Raw genomic sequence first — 23,100 nt, 5'->3', positions numbered from 1 at the left:
GACTCCCTCAGGGGAGCCCCAGCGTCATGCGGTGGATTTTGCAGAGGCCGGGGAGGACTTCTGTTCCTGGGAACTAGCTCTGTTGTGCAGCTTTTTCCCTCTGCCCTTATCTCTGGCAAGAAAGGACGATCCACGTACTCTTATGCTTTTATTGGAACGAAAGGACTGCATCTGATAATGAGGCGCTTTCTTAGATTGTGAGGGAATATATAGCAAAAAATTTGATTTACCTGCCGTAGCCGTGGAGACGAGGTCCGAGAGGCCCTCTCCAAACAATTCCTCACCCTTGTAAGGCAACAACTCCATATGTCTCTTGGAGTCGGCATCACCTGTCCACTGTCGGGTCCATAAGACACGCCTAGCAGAAATAGACATAGCGTTTATCCTGGAACCCAGTAAACTAATGTCTCTTTGAGCATCCCTCATATATAAGACAGCATCTTCTATATGCCCTAGGGTCATTAAAATGGTATCCTTATCAAGGGTCTCAATTTCCGCTGATAAGGAATCTGTCCATGCTGCTACAGCACTACAAATCCTGGCCGACGCAATAGCCGGTCTGAGTAACGTACCAGAATGTGTGTAAATGGACTTCAAGGTAACCTCCTGCTTGCGGTCAGCAGGATCCTTGAGGGTAGCCGTATCTTAGGATGGAAGCGCTATCTTTTTTAATAAGCGCGTCAAAGCTTTGTCTACCCTAGGGGAGGATTCCCACCGTATCCTGTCCTGCGACGGGAAAGGATACGCTATCAGAATCCTTTTGGGAATCTGCAGTTTTTTGTCTGGAGTTTCCCACGCTTTTTCGCATAATTCGTTCAGCTAATGTGAGGAGGGAAAGGAGACCTCAGGTTTCTTTTCCTTATACATGTGTACCCTCGTGTCAGGGACAGGGGGGTTCCTCAGTGATATGCAAAACATCTTTTATTGCGATAATCATATATCGAATACATTTAGCCACCTTTGGCTGTAATTTGGCATCATCGTAGTTGACACTGGAGTCTGAATCCGTGTCGGTATCTGTGTCAACTATTTGGGATAGTGGGCGCTTCTGAGACCCCGAAGGTCCAGGCGATATTGGGACAGACATGGGTTGACTCCCTGACTGTACCCCAGCTTCAGCTTTGTCTAGTTTTTTGTGCAATAAATTAACATTAGCACTTAAAACATTCCACATATCCAACCAGTCAGGTGTCGGCACTGCCGACGGAGACCTAACATTCATACACTCCCCCTCCTCCTTAGGTGAGCCTTCAACCTCAGACATGTCGACACACACATACAGACACACCACACATACACAGGGAAGCTCTTCTGAAGACAGGTTCCCCACCAGGACCTTTGGAGAGACAGAGAGAGAGTATGCCAGCAGACACCCCAGCGCTAAATGAACCAGGAAAGAAAACACAGTATGTTTACCCAGTAGCGCTGTTGTTGTATATATATATGTGCCAATTATGTGCCCCCCCTCTACTTTAAAAACCCTTCTTTCACCGTGTGTCAAGCAGGGGAGAGTCCGGGGAGCTTCCTCTCAGCGGTGCTGTGGAGAAAACATGGCGCTGGTGAGTGCTGAGGGAGAAGCCCCGCCCCCTCGGCGGCGGGCTTCTGTCCCGCTCAAATTTTCCAATAACATGGCGGGGGCTCCTTATATACATGTACAGTGCCCAGCTGTACATGTATATGTATATATGTGTATTTGCCATAAGAGAGGTTTATATTGCTGCCCAGGGCGCCCCCCTGCGCCTTTACAGTGACCGAGGTGTGTGAGGTGAAGGCGAGCAATGGCGCACAGCTGCCGTGATGTGCGTTACCTCAGTGAAGATCAAGGTGTCTTCTGCCGCCTCAGATGGTCTTTTCCTCACATACTCACCCGGCTTCTTTCTTCCGGCTCTGCGAGGAGGACGGCGGCGCGGCTCTGGGACTGACAGCGAGGGTGAGACCTGCGTACCGATCCCTCTGGACCTAATGGTGTCCAGTAGCCTAAGAAACAGAGCCCTGAAACTCAGAGAAGTGGGTCTGTTTCTCTCTCCTCAGTCCCTCGATGCAGGGAGTCTGTTGCCAGAAGGCTCCCTGAAAATAAAAAACCCCCAAAAAATGCTTTCTTACAGGAAACTCAGGAGAGCTCCTGAAATGCACCCAGTCTCCACTGGGCACAGTATCAAACAGGTCTGGAGGAGGGGCATAGAGGGAGGAGCCAGTGCACACCCAGAGTCAAAGTCTTTCTTAAACTGCCCATGTCTCCTGTGGAGCCCGTCTATCCCCATGGTCCTTACGGAGTCCCAGCATCCTCTAGGACGTTAGAGAAATTATTTTAAACAGTTCGGAAAACATTAGCTTCGAATCAGGGTATATTTTCGCAACAAAAAGCAAAGTGGTCATAGAGCTACTTACTGGCAAGAGAAGCAAGGTGAGGCTGGATATGTATTTCCTTTAACAGCACAGCTGCTGGTAAATGAATGGTCAGATCACACCAGGCTTCTTCTGGTAAAAAGATATATGACCAGGCAGCAGATCGCGCTCTCCTATGGGGTGGGGTGGCTTGTAGCAGAACTTCCGCAGGCTGAGCAGTAGGACTACTTGAAGTGATAGTGCCTACAGTAAAAAAAAAAAAAGGTATGTATTTAGTACAGGAGGAAAATATGAGCGATTATTGGTGATGTGCATAGCAACCAGTTGAATACCCAATCAAAACTTAAGTTTTTTCACTCTTACTGCTATTGTCATAAAAAGTTTTATTTGCACATATGAAATACTGTACATCTAATGGTCTTCATTTTTTAAAATTGTATTATTGAAGCAATGTATAAATCATTGAATAAGCATAGTAGTAACAAATGCATGCATATTCACAGTTAGAAGAATACAGAAGGCCAATTAAGCATGAATAAAATACGAACAGGTAGACATTTGGCCATCAAAAATGGAGAAAAGTGGACTATGGTAGGCTTACAAAGAAAAAAATTAGGATTTTAATACCTACCGGTAAATCCTTTTATCGCAGTCCATAAGGGATATAGGGGAATCTAGTACAATGGGGTACAGACAGGGGTCCAAAGGAGCCAGCGCACTTTAAATTTCTTCAAATGGATTTGCTGGCTCCTCCCCACTGGAGTAGAGCAGGTAAACCATGCTTCTGTGGACCTGCATGAGGGAAGGGGGGCCTGTGCATCTGCCCATAGCAGCCAAATCTGCAACAGCTTGTTGTAGTAGCTGAGTCTTCTGCACATTAGCAGTCAGCTGGGATGACATATCTGACATCATCATTTTAAGAGACCCTAACCAGTGGGGCTTTGGACCCTCTCCCCCAGCCCCTTCACTGATTTGTGAATATTGACTGCCTTGTTCACATGAAACAGAATCAGTAGATAATGGAGAATCTAGTGTGACATACACTGCACAGCTTGTGTTTACCCATGTTTCACATACACACAGTTATCCCTACAGTATGTGAGAGGAGACACACACAGAGAGAGAGAGAGAGGACACCAGCACACCCTGAGCTGCACAGCCCCAGTGAGGCTGTCAGCTTCTTAAAACACAGTAAACACTAATAAATGCAGTCCTAAATAGGAGCCAGATAGTGTACACAAGCGGCTCTCCCCCTATGCTATACCCTGTACCAAATATCCAGTGTGGCTGAGGAGTAAGTAAGCACTGTGTGTGCTGTATATGGCTGCAGTAAGCAGAGGAAAGCGCCAAAACACCTCAGGTTCCGTTCTGATGTAGCTCCCCCGCCCCCCAGGACTGTCCCGTACGCCGCTCCCGTGGTCAGCCGCACTTTGACCCGTAGGATTCCCCCCCCCCCTCCCTCCCCCCCAGCAGGGCCCCCGGTTTGTACTCACCACCGATGTCACCTTCAGGCAGCGTTAGGGGTGTGCAGTGTGCTGCGACAGCCAAGGCGCAGTGCTCCGCTAAACAACCACCCCTCAGGATGGTGGTCCTGCAGCGGGGAAATGGCTCTGCACCTCATAAGGCCGAGCTGAGGAAGGTTTCCTTGCTCTGAGTATTGTTTGAATTACCTGTTGTGAGAATCCTCTTGCTTTCAGGATGGAATTCTCAAGAGCCACGCCATAAAAGACAGTCAATCTAGGTGCTTGTGATAGCAAGGACCGTGAGACAGTAGATCTGGACATTGAGGGAGTAGGAATGGAGCATCCATCAACATCCCCTGCAGATCTGTGTACCAATGTCTTCTGGGTCAAGCCGGAGCTATAAGTATCACGGCGCCCTTTCCTTGGTTTACCTTTTGCATTACCCTGGGTAACAGGGCGATTGGTGGAAACACATAGGCCAGACGAAAGTCCCATCTCACTAACAGGGCAATCACAAACATTGCTCTGGGGTTCGTTGTTCTTGACCCGTATGCGGGAACTTTGTTGTCCTGATGGAACGCCATGAGATTTATCTCCGGTAACCCCCATTTGTCTACCAGAATTTGGAATACCTCCGAGTGCAACGCCCATTCGTTTGCATGAATGGCGTGTCGACTGAGAATATACGCTTCCCAGTTTAGGACTCCCGGAAAGAACACTGCAGACAAGGCTGGATGATGAAGTTCTGCCCATTTTAACGTGCGACATACCTCCTCCCTTGCATTCTGGCTGTGAATTCCGCACTGATGATTGAGGTACGCTACTGCCGATGCATTGTCCGAGCGAATTTAGACTGGTATCCAATCTGATATCCAAAAGGGTCCCCCTTTGTCTAGATGGGATGTCTGTACCCACCAGGCTAATGACCTCCTTACTTCCAGAGGAAGGACAATAGTCAGTGTTTTTATTGTCTGATGTAACCCATTCCATTTGGAAAGGATCAGACGTTGTAGAAGCTTCGAATGGAACGGAGCATACTCCACCATGTCAAATGTCGACACCATAGATTTGATTGTGTAGCAGCTCCTGGACCCTCGTCTGAATTTTGGATATTTTGTTCAGAGGTAAAATTACTCTCTGAAGACTCAAATCCAACACAGCCCCCAAGTGAGTCATCCGTTGTGATGGAACCAGGGACGACTTTGATCAAATTTATGAGCCAACAGTGTCTCTACAAACAAGCTATTGTCTGTTGCAGATGACACTGAAGCAATTCCTGAGAATGTGCCAGGATTAATAAATCGTCGAGGTATGGAAAAATCCTTATCACCTATTGACAGATATAAGCCGCCATAATTTTGGTGAACACTCTGTGAGCTGTGGCCAGTCCAAATGGTAGGGCATGAAACTGAAAATGTTGCTGGAGGATAACAAACCTGAGATAGCGCTGATGGGACAGTGCTATAGGAAAATGTAGATAAGCAACTTGGATATCCAGAGATACCATAAAATACTCCGGCTCCATGGCCAAAACAATGGACGAAAAGTCTCCATATTATTGATTTATGGAATCTTATTTATGAATATTAATATTCAATATAACATATATGGTTATTAATATATGGATATATTTAAATTAATATGCGTTATCATATATATCTGCAAATATATTATGTCAGGCTTACAAATTAATTGGCTGATAAATATATGCAGTCCTTATATATATATATGACTTATGAAATTATGAAGTTAAGATTCCTTAAAGAGAGTTCAAGCTTGAATATTACCGCTCTTTTTATATGATTCTTTATTTACAGGCAGATCAAATCGTACAGAATAAGATATACACAGTAGTGATATATATACTAATTATAATTATATTAAGCTATGCTATGTTTCCTTCGTTACATAACATAAAACAACATGACATAAGTTTCACAAACAGTTTCAATTATTATCATATTTATACTTGCAAGTTAAAGATTGCCATCCCAAGAATCATTCCTTCTGCATGTTCTCCATGACTTCTCCTCCTGACTGACTTCCTTCCTTCTCCTTCTTCTTCTCCCTCTCCCTCTTCCTTCTAACTCCTAACTACAAGTCTGGTCCTTTTATCTCATATTTTACCAATTCAAACTATCATATTCTCATAGTTTCCAATGGAATAGGTAATTATAGGTTTGTCAGATTCCAAGGTGTAATAAAACAAACATTGAACTGGGCTGTCGTGTCCTGTTCACGGAGGCATGGTGTCATAAAAGTGTGGTGTCCACACTGCCTTAAGCAAGTATAGTATTGTAAAATCTGGAATGTCTTTTCATCCAAAGTTCTGTTGTATTGACAAGTTTTCCTGGGGTCGGTTACACAATGTTTTATCAATGGATGTGATCTCTTTTCATAGTAGTTAATTTATGCTCCCTAGCTTTTAACATTCACTGGACAATAGACAAACCAGTAGATTCTGATCTACTGTAAGCACACCTGTGAATTCCAATGACCAACAGAGCTCTGTCACATACCTATTATCATTTATGGCCTAATACCTTTTCTCTACAATGACTCTTGATCTTACTGTAACCTCTCTGGCCTTATTTATGACTAGAGCAGAATAAACCTGTTCCCTACACTATTTTATTACCATCTTGCAGTAAAACACAAATATACAGTATATCTATATAAACACATACACAAACCTAATCTCTTAAATCAGCTAAACATTACCTCATACATTCAAACTTATTTCATATCTATTCCTTACTATATATATCCACTATACTGTCCACTATGGTAACATCGCCTATTTATAATGAATTATATTTTGATTCAGACAACATCTATTGCCCTAATATTAGACTAAGTGCAGACAATTACCTATAAGGCAACAGTCGCCCCCTTGTGGCCATGAGAAATTATTTTGATTGGCCACACATTAAACTAGCGTAATTGCTTCCAAATACATTTCAAAATATTTCTTCAAAACATAACTTTTGTTGTAACCCTAATATATACCATAAGTGTAATAATAATAACCATTGTGATTTTAAAAATCTATAAAAATTCTTAGCTTACCTAACCTTATTCTACTTTTACTTTTAACTAAAGCAGACAAGACTGAGGTTTTTATTCAGTATTCATGAGGAAAACTAATTTCTACAGACATTTGGAATACCATAGCCCAATTGTAGACCTTTTTTTCTGTATCTGGATCAGTACGTTTGGACATTTTTGCTGTTCTTGGCTGTAGCAATTTACTGGGAGAGTAATGTCATCTGCGTGGTTTGCTTGCCATTGGAGACGTATTACGTTTGCATCATGAAGGCAGTTGAAGTAGAATTCTTCATAGCAGCTGCTCCTTTGCTTGCCATTTCGCTGTTTGAGGCAGAGGGCTGTGTACGTCGAGTGCTGTGTCTTGAACATTCAGTACTTGTGACGACCCTCAGTAATGGTCTTTAGCCTTGTGCGTCCTTTAAATGTTTTTCCAATGCCGCAGTTGTGACAAGTGTCCATATTGCTTTTGCACAAACAGGTTGTGATTTTGAATAGAACAGGCATATATGAAACAGTCTTTTTTTTTTCTCTTTCTTTCTTTCTTTCCTTGTTAATAGTAGGTCTTAATTGTCTTCGGGCAATAGTACCACAAATGGCTGTGAGTAGTACACCTACTCTGTTCTGTATTTCCTCACTGAATAAATTACCATGCAGTCTTAAGTCTCCTTATTCTACCTCGAACCTATTTATACATCTCAATCTTAAATAACCTTATACCAGTTTAACCCATATAAAGGCGTTTCCTATCCTACCTATATTTTAACTAATAATTATTTAAAATGCTTTTGATGTGTATATAGTAACATCCTATCAATACAATAAATGAATATAATTTTGCTTCAAACAGATATTAAATATCATTTAGGAATGGCTTTAACTAAATCTAATTCCATCCAGTATTAGATATTTAATTACTTTTGAAGCTTTTACGAAGGAAGCATAGGTAGTATCTACTGTGTAATATAAAAAAAACATAAAATATTTACAAGGTATATAATACAATGATATATAAAAAAAAAAAAAATATATATATATCTCAGACAAATGTTTACATATATATTTGATTAAGGTATATGAAGGGATGAGACAGTTCTGTATAATCACAGTGATGAGATGTGCTGTACACTGTTGTGGGGGTGTACATGTAGTTTGAAAGACAAGTAATGATTACTTGTGATGAAAGGGTTAATGAAAACCTTCCCCTTTCTTGTGAAACTGGAAAACTCCTTGAGGATTTGTCCATATATCAGTCTTTAGGGATGCTATGTAGAATTTGCTGGATAGCAGCGATGAAAGGGTTAATGAAGACCTTTTCGCTTGTAAATTGGAGTCTTTTTGGAGTCTTGCACCATTCTGTATACAGGTTGCCAGGATTACTATGAATCAAACAAAAAGACATACAATGAATATCACAGATATTTATACAGTGATTTAACATAGCTTGCTATGCATTCTGTCCTATCTGCTGCATGTTATCAGGTACAGAATTTACAAATGTGTCTTTAAAGATTGAATAACAAACAAACAATTGTTTCTGGCCTGTGCCAATCTTTCCTGTCACCTTGTGTGTCAATGGCAGCACAATTGTCGCTGCAGATATGATGCAGGTTTAATTTGGAAACTGTGGCTGTTGGAACATCAAAGCAAACAATGGCTACATTGGATCTAACAAGTAAAGGAATGATACTACCGTATTCACTTGTGACCATACTCCCTTGTGATGCAGCCTGGTCCCAGACTGTCTCCAACCATAGCGTTTGCTGCTTGGCATGGCTTCTTGGTCTTGAAGCATCTTGTATTTCCTGAAAAATATTCTTGTGGGGAGAGAAACTTGTTAGACTTTGCCAAATATGTATTGCAGGTCCCAGGGCTTTCTGTCTTTCCACACCTGTAATAAAATGGTTATGGCGCCAGTGCATAAAAACATTTTCATCCTGGTGATCCTTTTTGTCATTGTTAATTGGTGTGTGGTTTGCAGAATGACACTCTGCATGTGGTCTCTCTGAGAGCATGCAAACATTTGCACCATCACTAGATGTCTCTGAGTGTTGTCTGGGGGTTACAAAAGTTTGGGAACTTTGTTTGTAAACATGCATTCCTGTATTAATTTCATGGATTTTCCCTTTAAACATGTTCCCAGGTGAATACATTTCAGGGTTTTCAACTCTGGTTACCATGGGAGTTTTCACCATGGGAACTTCTCCACCCCTGTGTGCACTGTACTGCAGCTATCAGTGTTTAAATCTGCTGACAATTCACCTTTGCCTAAGGGCATAACAAATTCTTCATTTACATTGGGAACTCTGAGAGTGTATTCAGCAGAATACTCATAATCTGAGTTACAATGATCTTCCCCCTTACTAGAAACAGTATAGGGGACATCTCCTATTGCTGCTACCTCCTTTACATTAATGTGCTGTCTGATGATAGACACATCCTGCACATTGCTACTTTCTTCCTTTACCAAAGAGGCTGTTCTGCTGGTGGTCTGTGTGACCATAGCAGACTCTGTGTGCTGCACATGGACAATGCTGTCCTGAGTCTCACCTACATCTACAATGTTCTCCCTTGTACTTTCTTTTATCTCCTCCTGAGAGGTCATGACAGTTTGCTTACAATCTGCCAGGCTTTTTGCTTCTGCCCCAAACTTTTTTTGTTTATTTTTCTGTTTAAGGGACTTAAATAATGAATGCATTTTTGCATTAATGGTCAGGCACGCCTTACGAAGACGAGAACCTGATTCTTCTTTACATTTCTGTTTGGCTTCTAAAGCCGCAGTTCTGCGCATTTTTCTTAATGCTACAGAAAACTTTTGCATTTTTAACATTGCAATCATTTACAATGCTAAATTTTTATATTCCTTGTTTTTGTACTGACGGTATCCTCTCCTTAAGATTGACCGGTGTCTTAAGGTTAAACTCTAATACCTGGTACATTTATACATTTATTTGGAAATACTCATTTCCACTGTGCACATTTTCTATTCTAGGCCTTTAAATTCTTTATTCTCATTTGTAACCTATTCCACTGTGATCTTGTACTTTGCCAGCAGGCTTATAGCCATTGGTGCTGCTTCCTAATAGATATTATGTTAGTTAAAATAACGTATATTGCACTAACACATTTATCCTAGGTTATACAGAATACAAAATTGACATTACACAATGGTAATAAATTTTCATAGATACATCCCCACCGTGATTCTGCAGATTTGGTAGCCAGCTTATAGCATTTGCTACTCCTCATAAATATTATAAATCAGATAATCAGATTCAGTAATAACAAGTCCCTTCATGGTCGCCAATATTGATTTATGGAATCTTATTTATGAATATTAATATTCAATATAACATATATGGTTATTAATATATGGATATATTTAAATTAATATGCGTTATCATATATATCTGCAAATATATTATGTCAGGCTTACAAATTAATTGGCTGATAAATATATGCAGTCCTTATATATATATGACTTATGAAATTATGAAGTTAAGATTCCTTAAAGAGAGTTCAAGCTTGAATATTACCGCTCTTTTTATATGATTCTTTATTTACAGGCAGATCAAATCGTACAGAATAAGATATACACAGTAGTGATATATATACTAATTATAATTATATTAAGCTATGCTATGTTTCCTTCGTTACATAACATAAAACATGACATAAGTTTCACAAACAGTTTCAATTATTATCATATTTATACTTGCAAGTTAAAGATTGCCATCCCAAGAATCATTCCTTCTGCATGTTCTCCATGACTTCTCCTCCTGACTGACTTCCTTCCTTCTCCTTCTCCCTCTTCCTTCTAACTCCTAACTACAAGTCTGGTCCTTTTATCTCATATTTTACCAATTCAAACTATCATATTCTCATAGTTTCCAATGGAATAGGTAATTATAGGTTTGTCAGATTCCAAGGTGTAATAAAACAAACATTGAACTGGGCTGTCGTGTCCTGTTCACGGAGGCATGGTGTCATAAAAGTGTGGTGTCCACACTGCCTTAAGCAAGTATAGTATTGTAAAATCTGGAATGTCTTTTCATCCAAAGTTCTGTTGTATTGACAAGTTTTCCTGGGGTCGGTTACACAATGTTTTATCAATGGATGTGATCTCTTTTCATAGTAGTTAATTTATGCTCCCTAGCTTTTAACATTCACTGGACAATAGACAAACCAGTAGATTCTGATCTACTGTAAGCACACCTGTGAATTCCAATGACCAACAGAGCTCTGTCACATACCTATTATCATTTATGGCCTAATACCTTTTCTCTACAATGACTCTTGATCTTACTGTAACCTCTCTGGCCTTATTTATGACTAGAGCAGAATAAACCTGTTCCCTACACTATTTTATTACCATCTTGCAGTAAAACACAAATATACAGTATATCTATATAAACACATACACAAACCTAATCTCTTAAATCAGCTAAACATTACCTCATACATTCAAACTTATTTCATATCTATTCCTTACTATATATATATCCACTATACTGTCCACTATGGTAACATCGCCTATTTATAATGAATTATATTTTGATTCAGACAACATCTATTGCCCTAATATTAGACTAAGTGCAGACAATTACCTATAAGGCAACAGTATGAAAACGAGGCACCCAAATGTACTTGTTCAGCACTTTGAGATTGAGTATAGGCCGGAACGACCAATTTGGCTTGTGGACTAGAAACAGGTTGAAATAAAAACCTTGTTCTCATTGCGCAGGAGGAACTGGAATTATCACTCCTGACTGAAGCAACTTCTGAACTACCTCTTGCAAAGCCCTGGCCTTCATTTCCACTGAAGATGGGCTGGTACAAAAAAAACCTTTGAGAAGAGTGCTTCTTCAAGGCAAACACATAACTGAGAGATACTGCTTCTTGCACCTAGGCATCTGTGGTGGACTGCTGCCAGATCTGTGCACAATGAAGAAGTCGGCCTCCCACCCTGGGATCCCCCAAGTGGTGGCCCGCACCATCATGCTGATGGCTTATCTTCTGATTTGGAAGCCGGCACTCTGGTAGCCCAATGCTTTTTAGTCTTACCAGACTTGTCAGGTTGACCCTGTTTGCCATAACCCTTTCCTTTTCCTCGAGTCCGAAAGGGCCGAAAAGCTGGAAATCTAGGCTTGGATTTTGTATGTGGTAGGAAACTTCACTCTCTTGGAGTTTGCTTCGGATTCCAAAATACCGTTTCATTCTTTGCCTTTTACTGGAGATATTCTTTTTGGTAAAGACTCCAGAACCTTCTTGGATTCTGTGTCAGCTTTCCATGTATGTAGCCAAACTGCTCTGCGAGCTGCTACTGCTGAGGCTGATGCTTGAGCAGCAATTGTACCCATATCCAAGGCGGCTTTTTCCATAAAAATATCTGCCTGTTTAATATGTGCAATATGAGATATTGCTCTCTAGATGAAAAATCCTCCTCCAATGCATCAGTCCTGGCCGCCACTGCTTTTGCCATTCAGGTTGAAGCAATAGCTGGTCTTACGATAGCCCCAGACAAGGATAAACTAGTTTTTCAAAAACCATCTATTTTCCTATCCGTGACATCATTTAATGATGTTGAAGGCAGAGGTAATGTAAATTTTCGCACCAATCGAATGACATGCGTATCTACTTTGGGAGCCACCTCCCTTTTTAAACAGTCCCCAGATGGAAGAGGATATTGGGAATTCCATTTCTTTGGAATTCTAAACTTCTTACTGGGTGTTACCCACACCTCTTGCATAATTTCCGTCAGCTGTTCTGACTCAGGAAATTCAGTCCTGACCGTTTTGGGACACAGGTGCCTTAGATTCCTCTAAGGATAGAATGGCTTTCATGGCACTAATAAGCTCATGTATGTCCACTGAGCTGAGACAGTTACCCTTGACTCTGTATGCACACCCGGAGTGTGAAGAGTCTTCATTCTCCGACGAGTCCCCATCTGAAATGTGCAGACTGTGAAGATGTTGTTTCATGTCTATGTGATTTACTTTCCAGATTCCTGGACTGGATGTGCTAAACCCCAGGGGGAATGTTGCATGTAAGGGCTAATAGGGTAACCTATCCCTGGTATAGGAGCTGACATTAACCGCTCAGCTATACTGGATGTCTGTGCAAAAGTAGCCAATGGGGGTTCAAATAGAACCTGTGCCTGCCTTGGATTATTCAGGAGGCTTTAGTGAAAGCTAAAACAATTTGGACATAATCCATTTTGAACCAGATCCTGAGAGGTTAACCCAGCTTTGCAAAACAAATATCAAATGAATGTTAGTACTGCTGTGGAGAGTGTATCCTCCTCACCCTTGCCTCTCTTAGACATGATAAACAATTCACACACCTGTACAGTGTTAACTACACAATCTGTGACTGAAATCACTTTAAATCTTGTTAAAGTGACATACAATCCTATCCCTCCCTTCTTTGCACTAGCATTGAGGATCGGAATACACAGAAACTGACAGAAATAGTAAAGTCAGCAATCACATTAGCAATCAGTCACAGGTTATACATTAGTATATTAAGCAATATGAGCACATATTCAACTACAGATACATTTCAACATTTCAAGTATGTAGGAGAAACATATTACTGCATTACTATATATATATTTATTAAACGTATTCAGTCGCGCAGCGAAAGAAACAGCAGCAATAGTTTACAGACTCATATGCATCAGGCACTTATCCAACTATTCGTACTCAATGGTAGATAGAGACTTAGAGCCTGATTAGTGGGCTGCGATTTTTTCCTGTCCTGCGATCAGATAGTCGCCGCCTACAGGGGGAAGGTATGTGAGCTGTGCAAGTGTGTGAACCGCATGTGTAGTAGAGCTGCACAAACTGATTTTGTGCAGTCTCTGCTCAGCCCAGGACTTACTCAGCCGATGCGATCAGTTCAGCCTGTCCAGGACCGGAATTGACGTCGGACACCCTCCCTGAAATCGCTTAGACACACCTGTGTATTTCCCAGACACTGCCAGAAAACGGTCAGTTGCCACCCACAAACGCCCTCTGTCAATCTCCTTGCGTTCGCCCATGCGATCGCAAGGCCCAGTGCAGGCGTCTGACGCACCTGCGCATTGCGGAGCACATGCATGCGCAGTTCGGACCTGATCGCATGCTGTGAGAAAATGCAGCCTAGCGATCAGGTCTGAATTACCCCCTTACTGCTGTATCACCCGGCTCAGGAGAGTGGGATATAGGGAGACTTCATCCCGCTTCCAGGATCGATCAATACGTTAGTGAACGCTGAGTGCATCTGGACCATAGGTCTACAAACTCGGTCCTCATTACCCCACACAGTGCATGTTTTGCAGGTCTCCTCACAGAATCACAAGTGAAATAATTAACTCCACTTGCGGACCTTTTAAAATGTGTCTGCGTAATTAATACACCTGTGCACCTGCTGGGTTACGTGCAAAACATGCACTGTGTGGGGTAATGAGAACCCAGTTTGCAGACCTATGATCTAGACCCGTGATCTCCAACCCGTTGCTCGCCGTAGTATTTTTGGTAGCTCACAGAGCGCACGGGCTTGGGCAATCACTGGCACTCCTCCTCCCTTCATTTTTAATATGGTGCTGGCTGTCAGCCAATCAGAGCTCATGGACCGGCAGTGCCGGCACCTAATTGGCTGCCGGACTGCAAGTTCTGATTGGCTCACTTACCGGTACCATATATTAAATGCCCGCCGCCTCTGTCACCCTCACCGCAGCTGCTCTCCGGACTTCACAGGAGGCGCGCGCTGCGCTCCCCTCCCCTTCCGATCCCTCATACAGGAGGAGCAGCAACGGCGGCAGTAGAAGAAGCCAGCAAGGGTTAGAACTGTGTGGAGCACTGTATCGGACACTGCGGGGGGTGGGGGGACGGTGCATTATTTGTGTATCTGGCACTACAGGGGGTATTATTTGTGTATCTGGCACTGCTGGCGATATTATTTGTGTATCTGGCACTACTGGGAGGCATTATTTGAATACCTGGCACTGCTGAGGGGAATAATTTGTGTATCTGGCACTACGCGGGGGGGCATTACTTGTAGTTGTGAGGCCACACCCACTTTCGCAGGAACATATGCGCATTGGGGGGAGGGGGTAGCTTCAGGTTTTATTTTCCGAAAGTAGCTCACACCCCAATTAAGGTTGGAGACCACTGACCTAGACGCTATTAGTGTACACAAACGCCCAGTGAACACAGACGTCCAACACCAACGCACCAGTCACACAGCCGCCTATGCTGCGACTGAGTCCTTTTAGATACACAGCGTCTCAGACGAAAGTGGGAAATCAGTTCATGGCGGGAAACTCGGAAGAAACTGGTTATGAACCTGGGGTAGGGGCGACCAGGGAAGCGTCTTACTCCCCCCTGCTGACATCAACCACAGGATCGCGGCCTCACACAAATGCCTGGAGCCTATAATTCCTGAGGCCTTGCGCTGGTGCACCCAAGGTGGCAGCCGCATCAGCTACTGTTGGGTAGTCTTCTCCTGAAACAGTGCAGATGTGTCTTGCGCCTCCCCCGCTAAGCGGAACTGACACCTTACCTTCTCCCCGTGCTCCGGACAAAATTACATTAAATACGCTTATGGCTGCCAAAATCCGCAGCCCTGAGATCGTGCTGCACCAACAAAAAATCTGAATTGCCTGAGCCAGGAGGTGGGGATATAGGGGACTGGCCAGTTGCATTCTGGATGGCCGAAAGCTTTGATCGTTCGTGCCAATCCGCTGATGCTACCTCATATCCCAATGTTTATCCTGTGGATAACCTGTGGACCTTGCAGGAGAAATAAAAATAAAATTTACTCACACCCCCCCACCACCACATCCCTGGCTGTCGGCTCCAAGAGGCCAATTTTGTTTATATTTCTAAATTGAGAACTTTTTTAACCAGAGAAAGAGAAAACTTTGGGTGTTATTTCACTACCCACCAGTTGTGAAAGATTGTCAACAGATTTACTTTACATGTGCGAATAGCACGCATGCACACTCTGCAATACCAGCTCAAAGTCTAACAGACGTTAGGCTGTTGCTGACTACCACTCCTGAGGAATACTTTATACAGCCACCCGCCCTGCATGCTCCTCACCCTCCATAAGACTGAAAGAAGTGCATAAGGTGTACACAACTCACAATCTACCAGTAAGCACACTGGGCCTGCTCCAGTTTCAGTCGCAATGAGGTAAAGTATGCAATGTGCTGATGTTTAGTAAATTACTGCGCATGTGCAGTATGGGTCCTGTGTCCTCGGACGCAGTAAGGATGCAGATATCAGGTGACTGATAGTCTGCATCAGTTTAAGGGTGGGGAGTTTGCGGCGTCTGTCTCCGTTTTGTGAGCGTGCTGAAGCCAGGATCTCCTTCAGACGGAGATTTCCTATCCTCAGCGACTGACCTGCGGCAGCCAGTCTGGGTAACCTCAGGGTTACTCAGTTGGCGAATGGTGTAGCAGAGTCATCCAACAGTGCAGTGGATCACACATTCATGCAACAGGAGTCTACTTATAGCAGACCAGTGATGGCTAACCTTGACACTCCAGCTGTTGTTGAACTACATATCCCAGCATGCTCTGCTACAGTTTTGTTATCTGGCCATGCTAAAACTGATACAGGGCATGCTGGGATGTGTAGTTCAACAACAGCTGGAGTGTTAAGGTTAGCCATCACTGTACCAGACACTCCTGCTGCATTACCATATGTAAGAATCACTGATGCATCCATGGAAGCAGCAGCTCTGCTTTATACAACCGCACCTGAATCAGACTCATTGTGGCTTTAAAACTGTAGTCACAAACATTCAGGCATTTACATGCTATGCCTCTCACCTGCAATCACATCATAGTTTGCCTACCAGTATCTTCTGTATGTAAATGTGTATATTATTTGATAGGTCATTACTGCTGACCTCATATTGTTTTAGTTTGTTTTTTACCTGTAGTCTTTTAAACTCAGCGCCACAGTAATTAACCATTTATTTGCAGGCAATGAATGACTTGTCGCAGTCTCTCTCAAAAACACTGTAGATTTATGGATTTAGGCAATATGCAGAGACAGAGCAATTGTTCACATGGCAGTTAAAAAAAGACTCTGAATTTACGAATATCAGATCAGATCCGGTATAATATACTGGCGGACAGGATGCCGGCTGTCCGTATACAGACAGCTGCATCCCATCTGCCGGAATACCGCCAGCGAGTCCCTTGCGGGCACGATGCACACGCCACGCTGCTGGCCCCCTCTGTTGATGGCGTGGACACACCAAGTGAGAATTAGGGTCAGGTCTCAGGATGCCGGTCGTTGGCAAAATTACAGCTGTCAGGATTCCGGCATCGGTCTCCTGAACGCCAGGATACCGACCGCCGGCATTTTGATTGCATCCCTATCAGAACCCATTCAGACACTGATCTTACATGGTTTGTATTGAAGTAGCTATATCATGATTTAAATATTACAGCTCCTGTGAAATGTCAGGTTAAGAGAACTATTTGATTTTAAAATGAGACAATTTGTTTTTAGTTTGCCCCCTTTGGCATGAAAATACATTTTGTATTCAAGCTAGTAATATGCATGTAAATGGAGGCATCATTGGAATCAATTGTTTGCAGTGTCTCCATACTGTTTTGGTCAGACATTTAATTTCCGTCACCAAGTAAGAATTCGGACAATGCGCCATTTCTTTACAGCTAATTTAGTCAGCAAGACATTTGCACACAGTAAAATATAGTGAGGAAAATTAGATACAGATCCATATTTATGTAAGTCTATATTTGTATAATGCCATGAGAAAACATCCTTTATCTTTAGACACAGAAGCAAACAACTAAAAATTCCTCATAGAATGTTACAGTCACATACCGAGGGGAGCAAAGTTGTGTATGCCCTCTGCGTTGTCTGGCTCAGAAGCAAGCACTCTTGCTTTCAAACTGTTATCAGAGGCCTTGCTAGGGCCAGAGTCAAGGAACTTCATGATTGTAGATACCATGCTTCTGGCGGTATTGACGATAGCCCTTGTGCTTGTCACCATGTTGTTGCAGATGAGTTGAACACCTCCTTCAAAATAAATAGAAAATATTGGAAGTACGAAATCAGGAACACACACAAATTTTATATATATTTTTAACTATTTCAATTACCGTATATACTCGAGTATAAGTCGACCCGAATATAAGCCGAGGCACCTAATTTTACCACAAAAAACTGGGAAAAATTACTGACTCGAGTATAAGCCTAGGGTGGGAAATGCACGGTGCCGGGGGTTTTCATGCTCAGGGTGTCATGCTCGTTGCCAGGGGTTTCATGCGGTAGGTGTCATGCTTGTTGCCAGGGGGTAATGCTTGTTGCTAGGGTTGTGCCCCCAGTGCCACATATACCCCCAGTGACATATCTCCCCACAGTGCCAGATAAAAACATGCCCCCGCTGCTTTGCCCCCAGTAGTTATGCCCCTTCTTTGCCCCCAGTAGTTGTGCCCCCTCTTTCATTGCCCCCAGTAGTTATGCCCTCTTTCTTTGCCCCCAGTAGTTGTGCCCCCTCTTTCATTGCCCCCAGTAGTTATGACCCCTCTTTCTTTGCCCTCAGTAATTGTGCCCCCTTTCTTTGCCCCCTGTTACTGTGCCCCCGTTGCCGCTTACAAACACAAAACACACACTAAAACAATACTTACCACTGCCCCGCTCCTGCTTCCCGACCGCTTCTTCTGCTGCTGCGCTGCTCCGCTCCGTCTGGCCGCCCACTCCGGCGCCCGCTTCCCGGCACCCGATCATCTCTATGGGAGAGACGTCATGACGTCTCTCCCATAGCAACGCCGCACAGACACTAGAGGTCAATAATGACCTCTAGTGTCTGTCCCTGGAGCCGGCTGCAGCGGACGCCCACACAGCCCACGGCGTCTGCTGCAGCCGTTGACAACTTGACTCGAGTATAAGCCGAGGGGGGCTTTTTCAGCATAGAAAAATGTACTGAAAAAGTCGGCTTATACTCGAGTATATACGGTATGTATTTATTTTTTAAATGAAACCACCAGAACTAGATTATTATTACATTTTATTTATAGGGCGCCACAAGTGTTTCGCAGCGCCGTACAAAGAACAGTACAGGGAGACAAAACTTAGCATAACAGTAAATAAATAACAAAAATAGAGTGCAGGTAACAAAGAGCACCACACATTCTCAAAACATAATACAGCTAAGATGTAAGTAGCGAGGGAGTAATCATTATACTACTTGGGTGTGGCGGCCATAGATAGAGATGCCTTTACCAATAGGAGAAAAAGCAGGTAAAGATGGTCGCTGAGTGAAATGTGTTGAGAAGAGGGCTTAGACAACAAGAGGAAAGAGGGCCCTGCTCTGAAGAGCTAACAATCTAGATAAACCAAAACATTACATCCAATAATACAGTATGTAATAAGCAATATGTATGATCAAAATCTGTAAGCTTGCCCTGTGGGAGACCCTCCGCTGAAACCCTGTATCTTACATCTGTAGATCACCACAGGAATGCTGCATATAATAAAATACTCTAAGCAATGAGAGTATAAGAAAAGTCTAGCCACAATGTCTGTCTAGAAAGTATCTGCTCCAAATGTGGCACCTGACCAATCAGATGTAGCATTGAATTTACAACAAAATCCCTAATAAACCTCGAGGGTTCTAAGGTAGCTCCTTTGGCAATCATGGTGACATTAAAATACTAGTAAAAACAGAAGACTAAGGGCCTAATTCAGAGTTGATCGAAGCAAATTTGTTAGCAGTTGGGCAAAACCATGGGGGTAATTCCAAGTTGATCGCAGCAGGATTTTTGTTAGCAGTTGGGCAAAACCATGTGCACTGCAGGGGAGGCAGATATAACATATGCAGAAAGAGTTAGATTTGGGTGGGTTATTTTGTTTCTGTGCAGGGTAAATACTGGCTGCTTTATTTTTACACTGCAAATTAGATTGCAGATTGAACACACCCCACCCAAACCTAACTCTCTGCACATATTAAATCTGCCTCCCTGCAGTGCACACGGTTTTGCCCAACTGCTAAAAAATTTCCTGTTGCGATCAACTTGGACTTACCCCCCATGTGCAGTGCAGGTGAGGCAGATATAACGTGCAGAGTGTGTTAAATTTGGGTGGGGTGTGTTCAAACTTAAATCTAAATTGCAGTGTAAAAAATAAGATTTTAAACCTACTGGTAAATCTTTTTCTCGTAGTCCGTAGAGGATGCTGGGGACTCCGTAAGGACCATGGGGATAGACAGACTCCGCAGGAGACATGGGCACTTTAAGAAAGACTTTAGATCTGGTGTGCACTGGCTCCTCCCTCTATGCCCCTCCTCCAGACCTCAGTTAGAGAAACTGTGCCCAGAGGAGACGGACAGTACGAGGAAAGGATTTTTGTTAATCCAAGGCAAGATTCATACCAGCCACACCAATCGCACCGTATAACTTGTGATATACTATCCAGTTAACAGTATGAAAACGACATAGCATCAGTCCAAGACCGATGAGACTATAACATAACCCTTATTTAAGCAATAACTATATACAAGTCTTGCAGAAGTAGTCCGCACTTGGGACGGGCGCCCAGCATCCTCTACGGACTACGAGAAAAAGAATTACCGGTAGGTTTAAAATCTTATTTTCTCTTACGTCCTAGAGGATGCTGGGGACTTCGTAAGGACCATGGGGATTATACAAAAGTTCCCAAACGGGCGGGAGAGTGCGGATGACTCTGCAGCACCGATTGAGCAAACAGGAGGTCCTCCTCAGCCAAAGTATCAAACTTATAGAACTTTGCAAAGGAGTTTGAACCCGACCAAGTAGTAGCTCGGCACAGCTGTAGCGCCGAGACCCCTCTGGCAGCCGCCCAAGAAGAGCCCACCTTCCTAGTGGAATGGGCCTTGACCGATTTAGGTAACGGCAATCCCGCCGTAGAATGCGCCTGCTGAATCGTGTTACAGATCCAGCGAGCAATAGTCTACTTTGAAGCAGGAGCACCAAGCTAGTTGGTTGCATACATGACAAACAGTGCTTCTGTTTTTCTGACTGTAGCCGATCTGGCCACGTAAATTTTCAAAGCTCTGACCACATCAAGGGACTCGGGATCCTCCAAGTCACGCGTAGCCACAGGCACCACAATAGTTCATATGAAAGGATGAAAACACTTTTGGCAGGAATTGAGGACGGGTCCGCAATTCCGCTCTATCCATATGGAAAACCAGATAGGGGCTTTTATGTGATAAAGCCGCTAATTCCGACACTCGCCTAGCCGAAGCCAAGGCTAATAACATGACCACCTTCCAAGTGAGATTTTTCAATTCCACCGTTTTAAGTGGTTCAAACCAGTGTAACTTAATGAAACTTAACACCACGTTAAGGTCCCAAGGCGTCACCGGAGGTACAAAAGGAGGCTGAATATGCAGTACTCCCTTCACAAAAGTTTGTACTTCAGGGAGAGAGGCCAATTCCTTTTGAAAGAAAATGGATAAGGCCGAAATCTGAACCTTAATAGATCCTAATTTTAGGCCAAAATTCACTCCAATTTGCAGGAAGTGAAGGAAAAGGCCCAGATGGAATTCTTCCGTCGGAGCATTCCTGGCCTCACACCAAGAAACATATTTTCGCCATATACGGTGATAATGTTTAGATGTCATGTCCTTCCTAGCCTTTATTAGCGTAGGAATGACCTCATCCGGAATACCCTTATCCGCTAGGAAACGGCGTTCAACCGCCATACCATCCAACGCAGCCGCGGTAAGTCTTGGAATAGACATGGCCCCTGTTGCAACCGGTCCTGTCTTAGAGGAAGAGGCCACGGATCTTCTGTGAGCATTTCCTGCAGATCCGGATACCAGGTCCTTCGTGGCCAATCTGGAACAATGAGGATTGTTCTCATTCCTCTCCCTCCTACCATTCTCAACACCTTGGTTATGAGAGGAAGAGGGGGAAATACATAGACCGACTGGAACACCCACGGTGTCACTAGGGCATCTACAGCTACTGCCTGAGGGTCTCTTGACCTGGTGCAATACCTCTGGAGCTTCTTGTTGAGGCAGGACGCCATCATGTCTATCTGTGGCAGTTCCCACTGACTTGCAATCTGTGCGAAGGCTTCCTAAAGAAGTCCTCTCTTGGATGCAGGCCGTGTTTGCTGAGGAAGTCGGCTTCTCAGTTGTCCACTCCCGGAATGAACTGCTGAAAATGCGCTTACATGATTTTCCGCCCAGCGGAGAATCCTGGTGGCTTCTGCCATTTCCACTCTGCTCTTTGTGCCGCCTTGGCGGTTTACATGAGCCACTGCGGTGATGTTGTCTGACTGGATCAGAACCGGTAGGTCGCGAAGCAATGTTTCCGCTTGCCAAAGGGCGTTGTATATGGCCCTCAGCTCCAGGATGATTATTTGAATACAAGTTTTTTGACTTGACCCAAAGACCTTGGAAGTTTCTTCCCTGTGTGACTGCTCCCCCACCTCGGAGGCTCGCGTCCGTGGCTACCAGAATCCAGTCCTGTATGGCGAACCTGCAGAAGGTGAGCACTCTGCAGCCACCATAGGAGAGACACCCTGGCCCTAGGGGACAGGGTGATTAACTGATGCATCTGTAGATGTGATCCAGACCACTTGTTCCGTAGATTCCATTGGAAAATCCTCGCATGGAACCTGCCGAAGGGAATGGCCCCGTAAGATGCCACCATCTTTCCCAGGACCCGAGTGCAGTGATGCACTGACACCTGTTTGGCTTTAATAGGTTTTTTACCCGAGTCATTAGTTCCTGGGCCTTCTCTATCGGAAGATAAACCCATTTCTGGTCCGTATTCAGAATCATACCCAAGAAGGGCAGACGAGTCATAGGAACCAACTGTGACTTCGGGATATTGAGAATCCAGCCGAGTTCCTGTGACACCTTCAGTGAAAGTGACACGCTGTTCAACAACTGCTCTTTTGATCTCGCTCTTATTAGGAGATCGTCCAAGTATGGGATAATTGTGACTCCTTGCTTGCGTAAGAGCACCATCATTTCCGCCAATTACCCTGAAATTGGTAATGACAATACTGTACCGTAATTCTCAGGTACGCCTGATGGGGTTGATAAATGGGAACATGAAGGTATGCAGCCTTTATGTCCAGATACACCATAAAATCCCCCCTCTTCCAGGCTGGTGATGATCGCTCTGAGCGATTCCACTTTGAATTTGAACCTTTTCAAGTATAGGTTCAGAGATTTTAATTTTAAAATAGGTCTGACCGAACCGTCCGGTTTCGGGACTACA

General features: G+C 43.6%; 1 protein-coding gene across 9 annotated transcripts in view; it reads right to left on the bottom strand.

Annotated features, from left to right (window-relative positions):
- Window positions 1–23,100, bottom strand: part of BIRC6 (baculoviral IAP repeat containing 6) — a 771,630-nt gene that overhangs the window by 338,666 nt on the left and 409,864 nt on the right. For all 9 annotated transcript variants that reach the window (XM_063917949.1, XM_063917953.1, XM_063917952.1 and 6 more), the window contains 2 exons: window positions 17,705–17,899; window positions 2,389–2,589 (listed from right to left, as the gene is read on the bottom strand). In XM_063917949.1, coding sequence (XP_063774019.1) covers window positions 2,389–2,589; window positions 17,705–17,899 — 396 coding nt within the window. The remainder of the gene's footprint in view (window positions 1–2,388; window positions 2,590–17,704; window positions 17,900–23,100) is intronic.

Source organism: Pseudophryne corroboree, chromosome 4, assembly GCF_028390025.1.
Source record: "Pseudophryne corroboree isolate aPseCor3 chromosome 4, aPseCor3.hap2, whole genome shotgun sequence".
Classification (NCBI taxonomy): domain Eukaryota; kingdom Metazoa; phylum Chordata; class Amphibia; order Anura; family Myobatrachidae; genus Pseudophryne; species Pseudophryne corroboree.
This window is presented reverse-complemented; position numbering and strand designations above follow the sequence as displayed.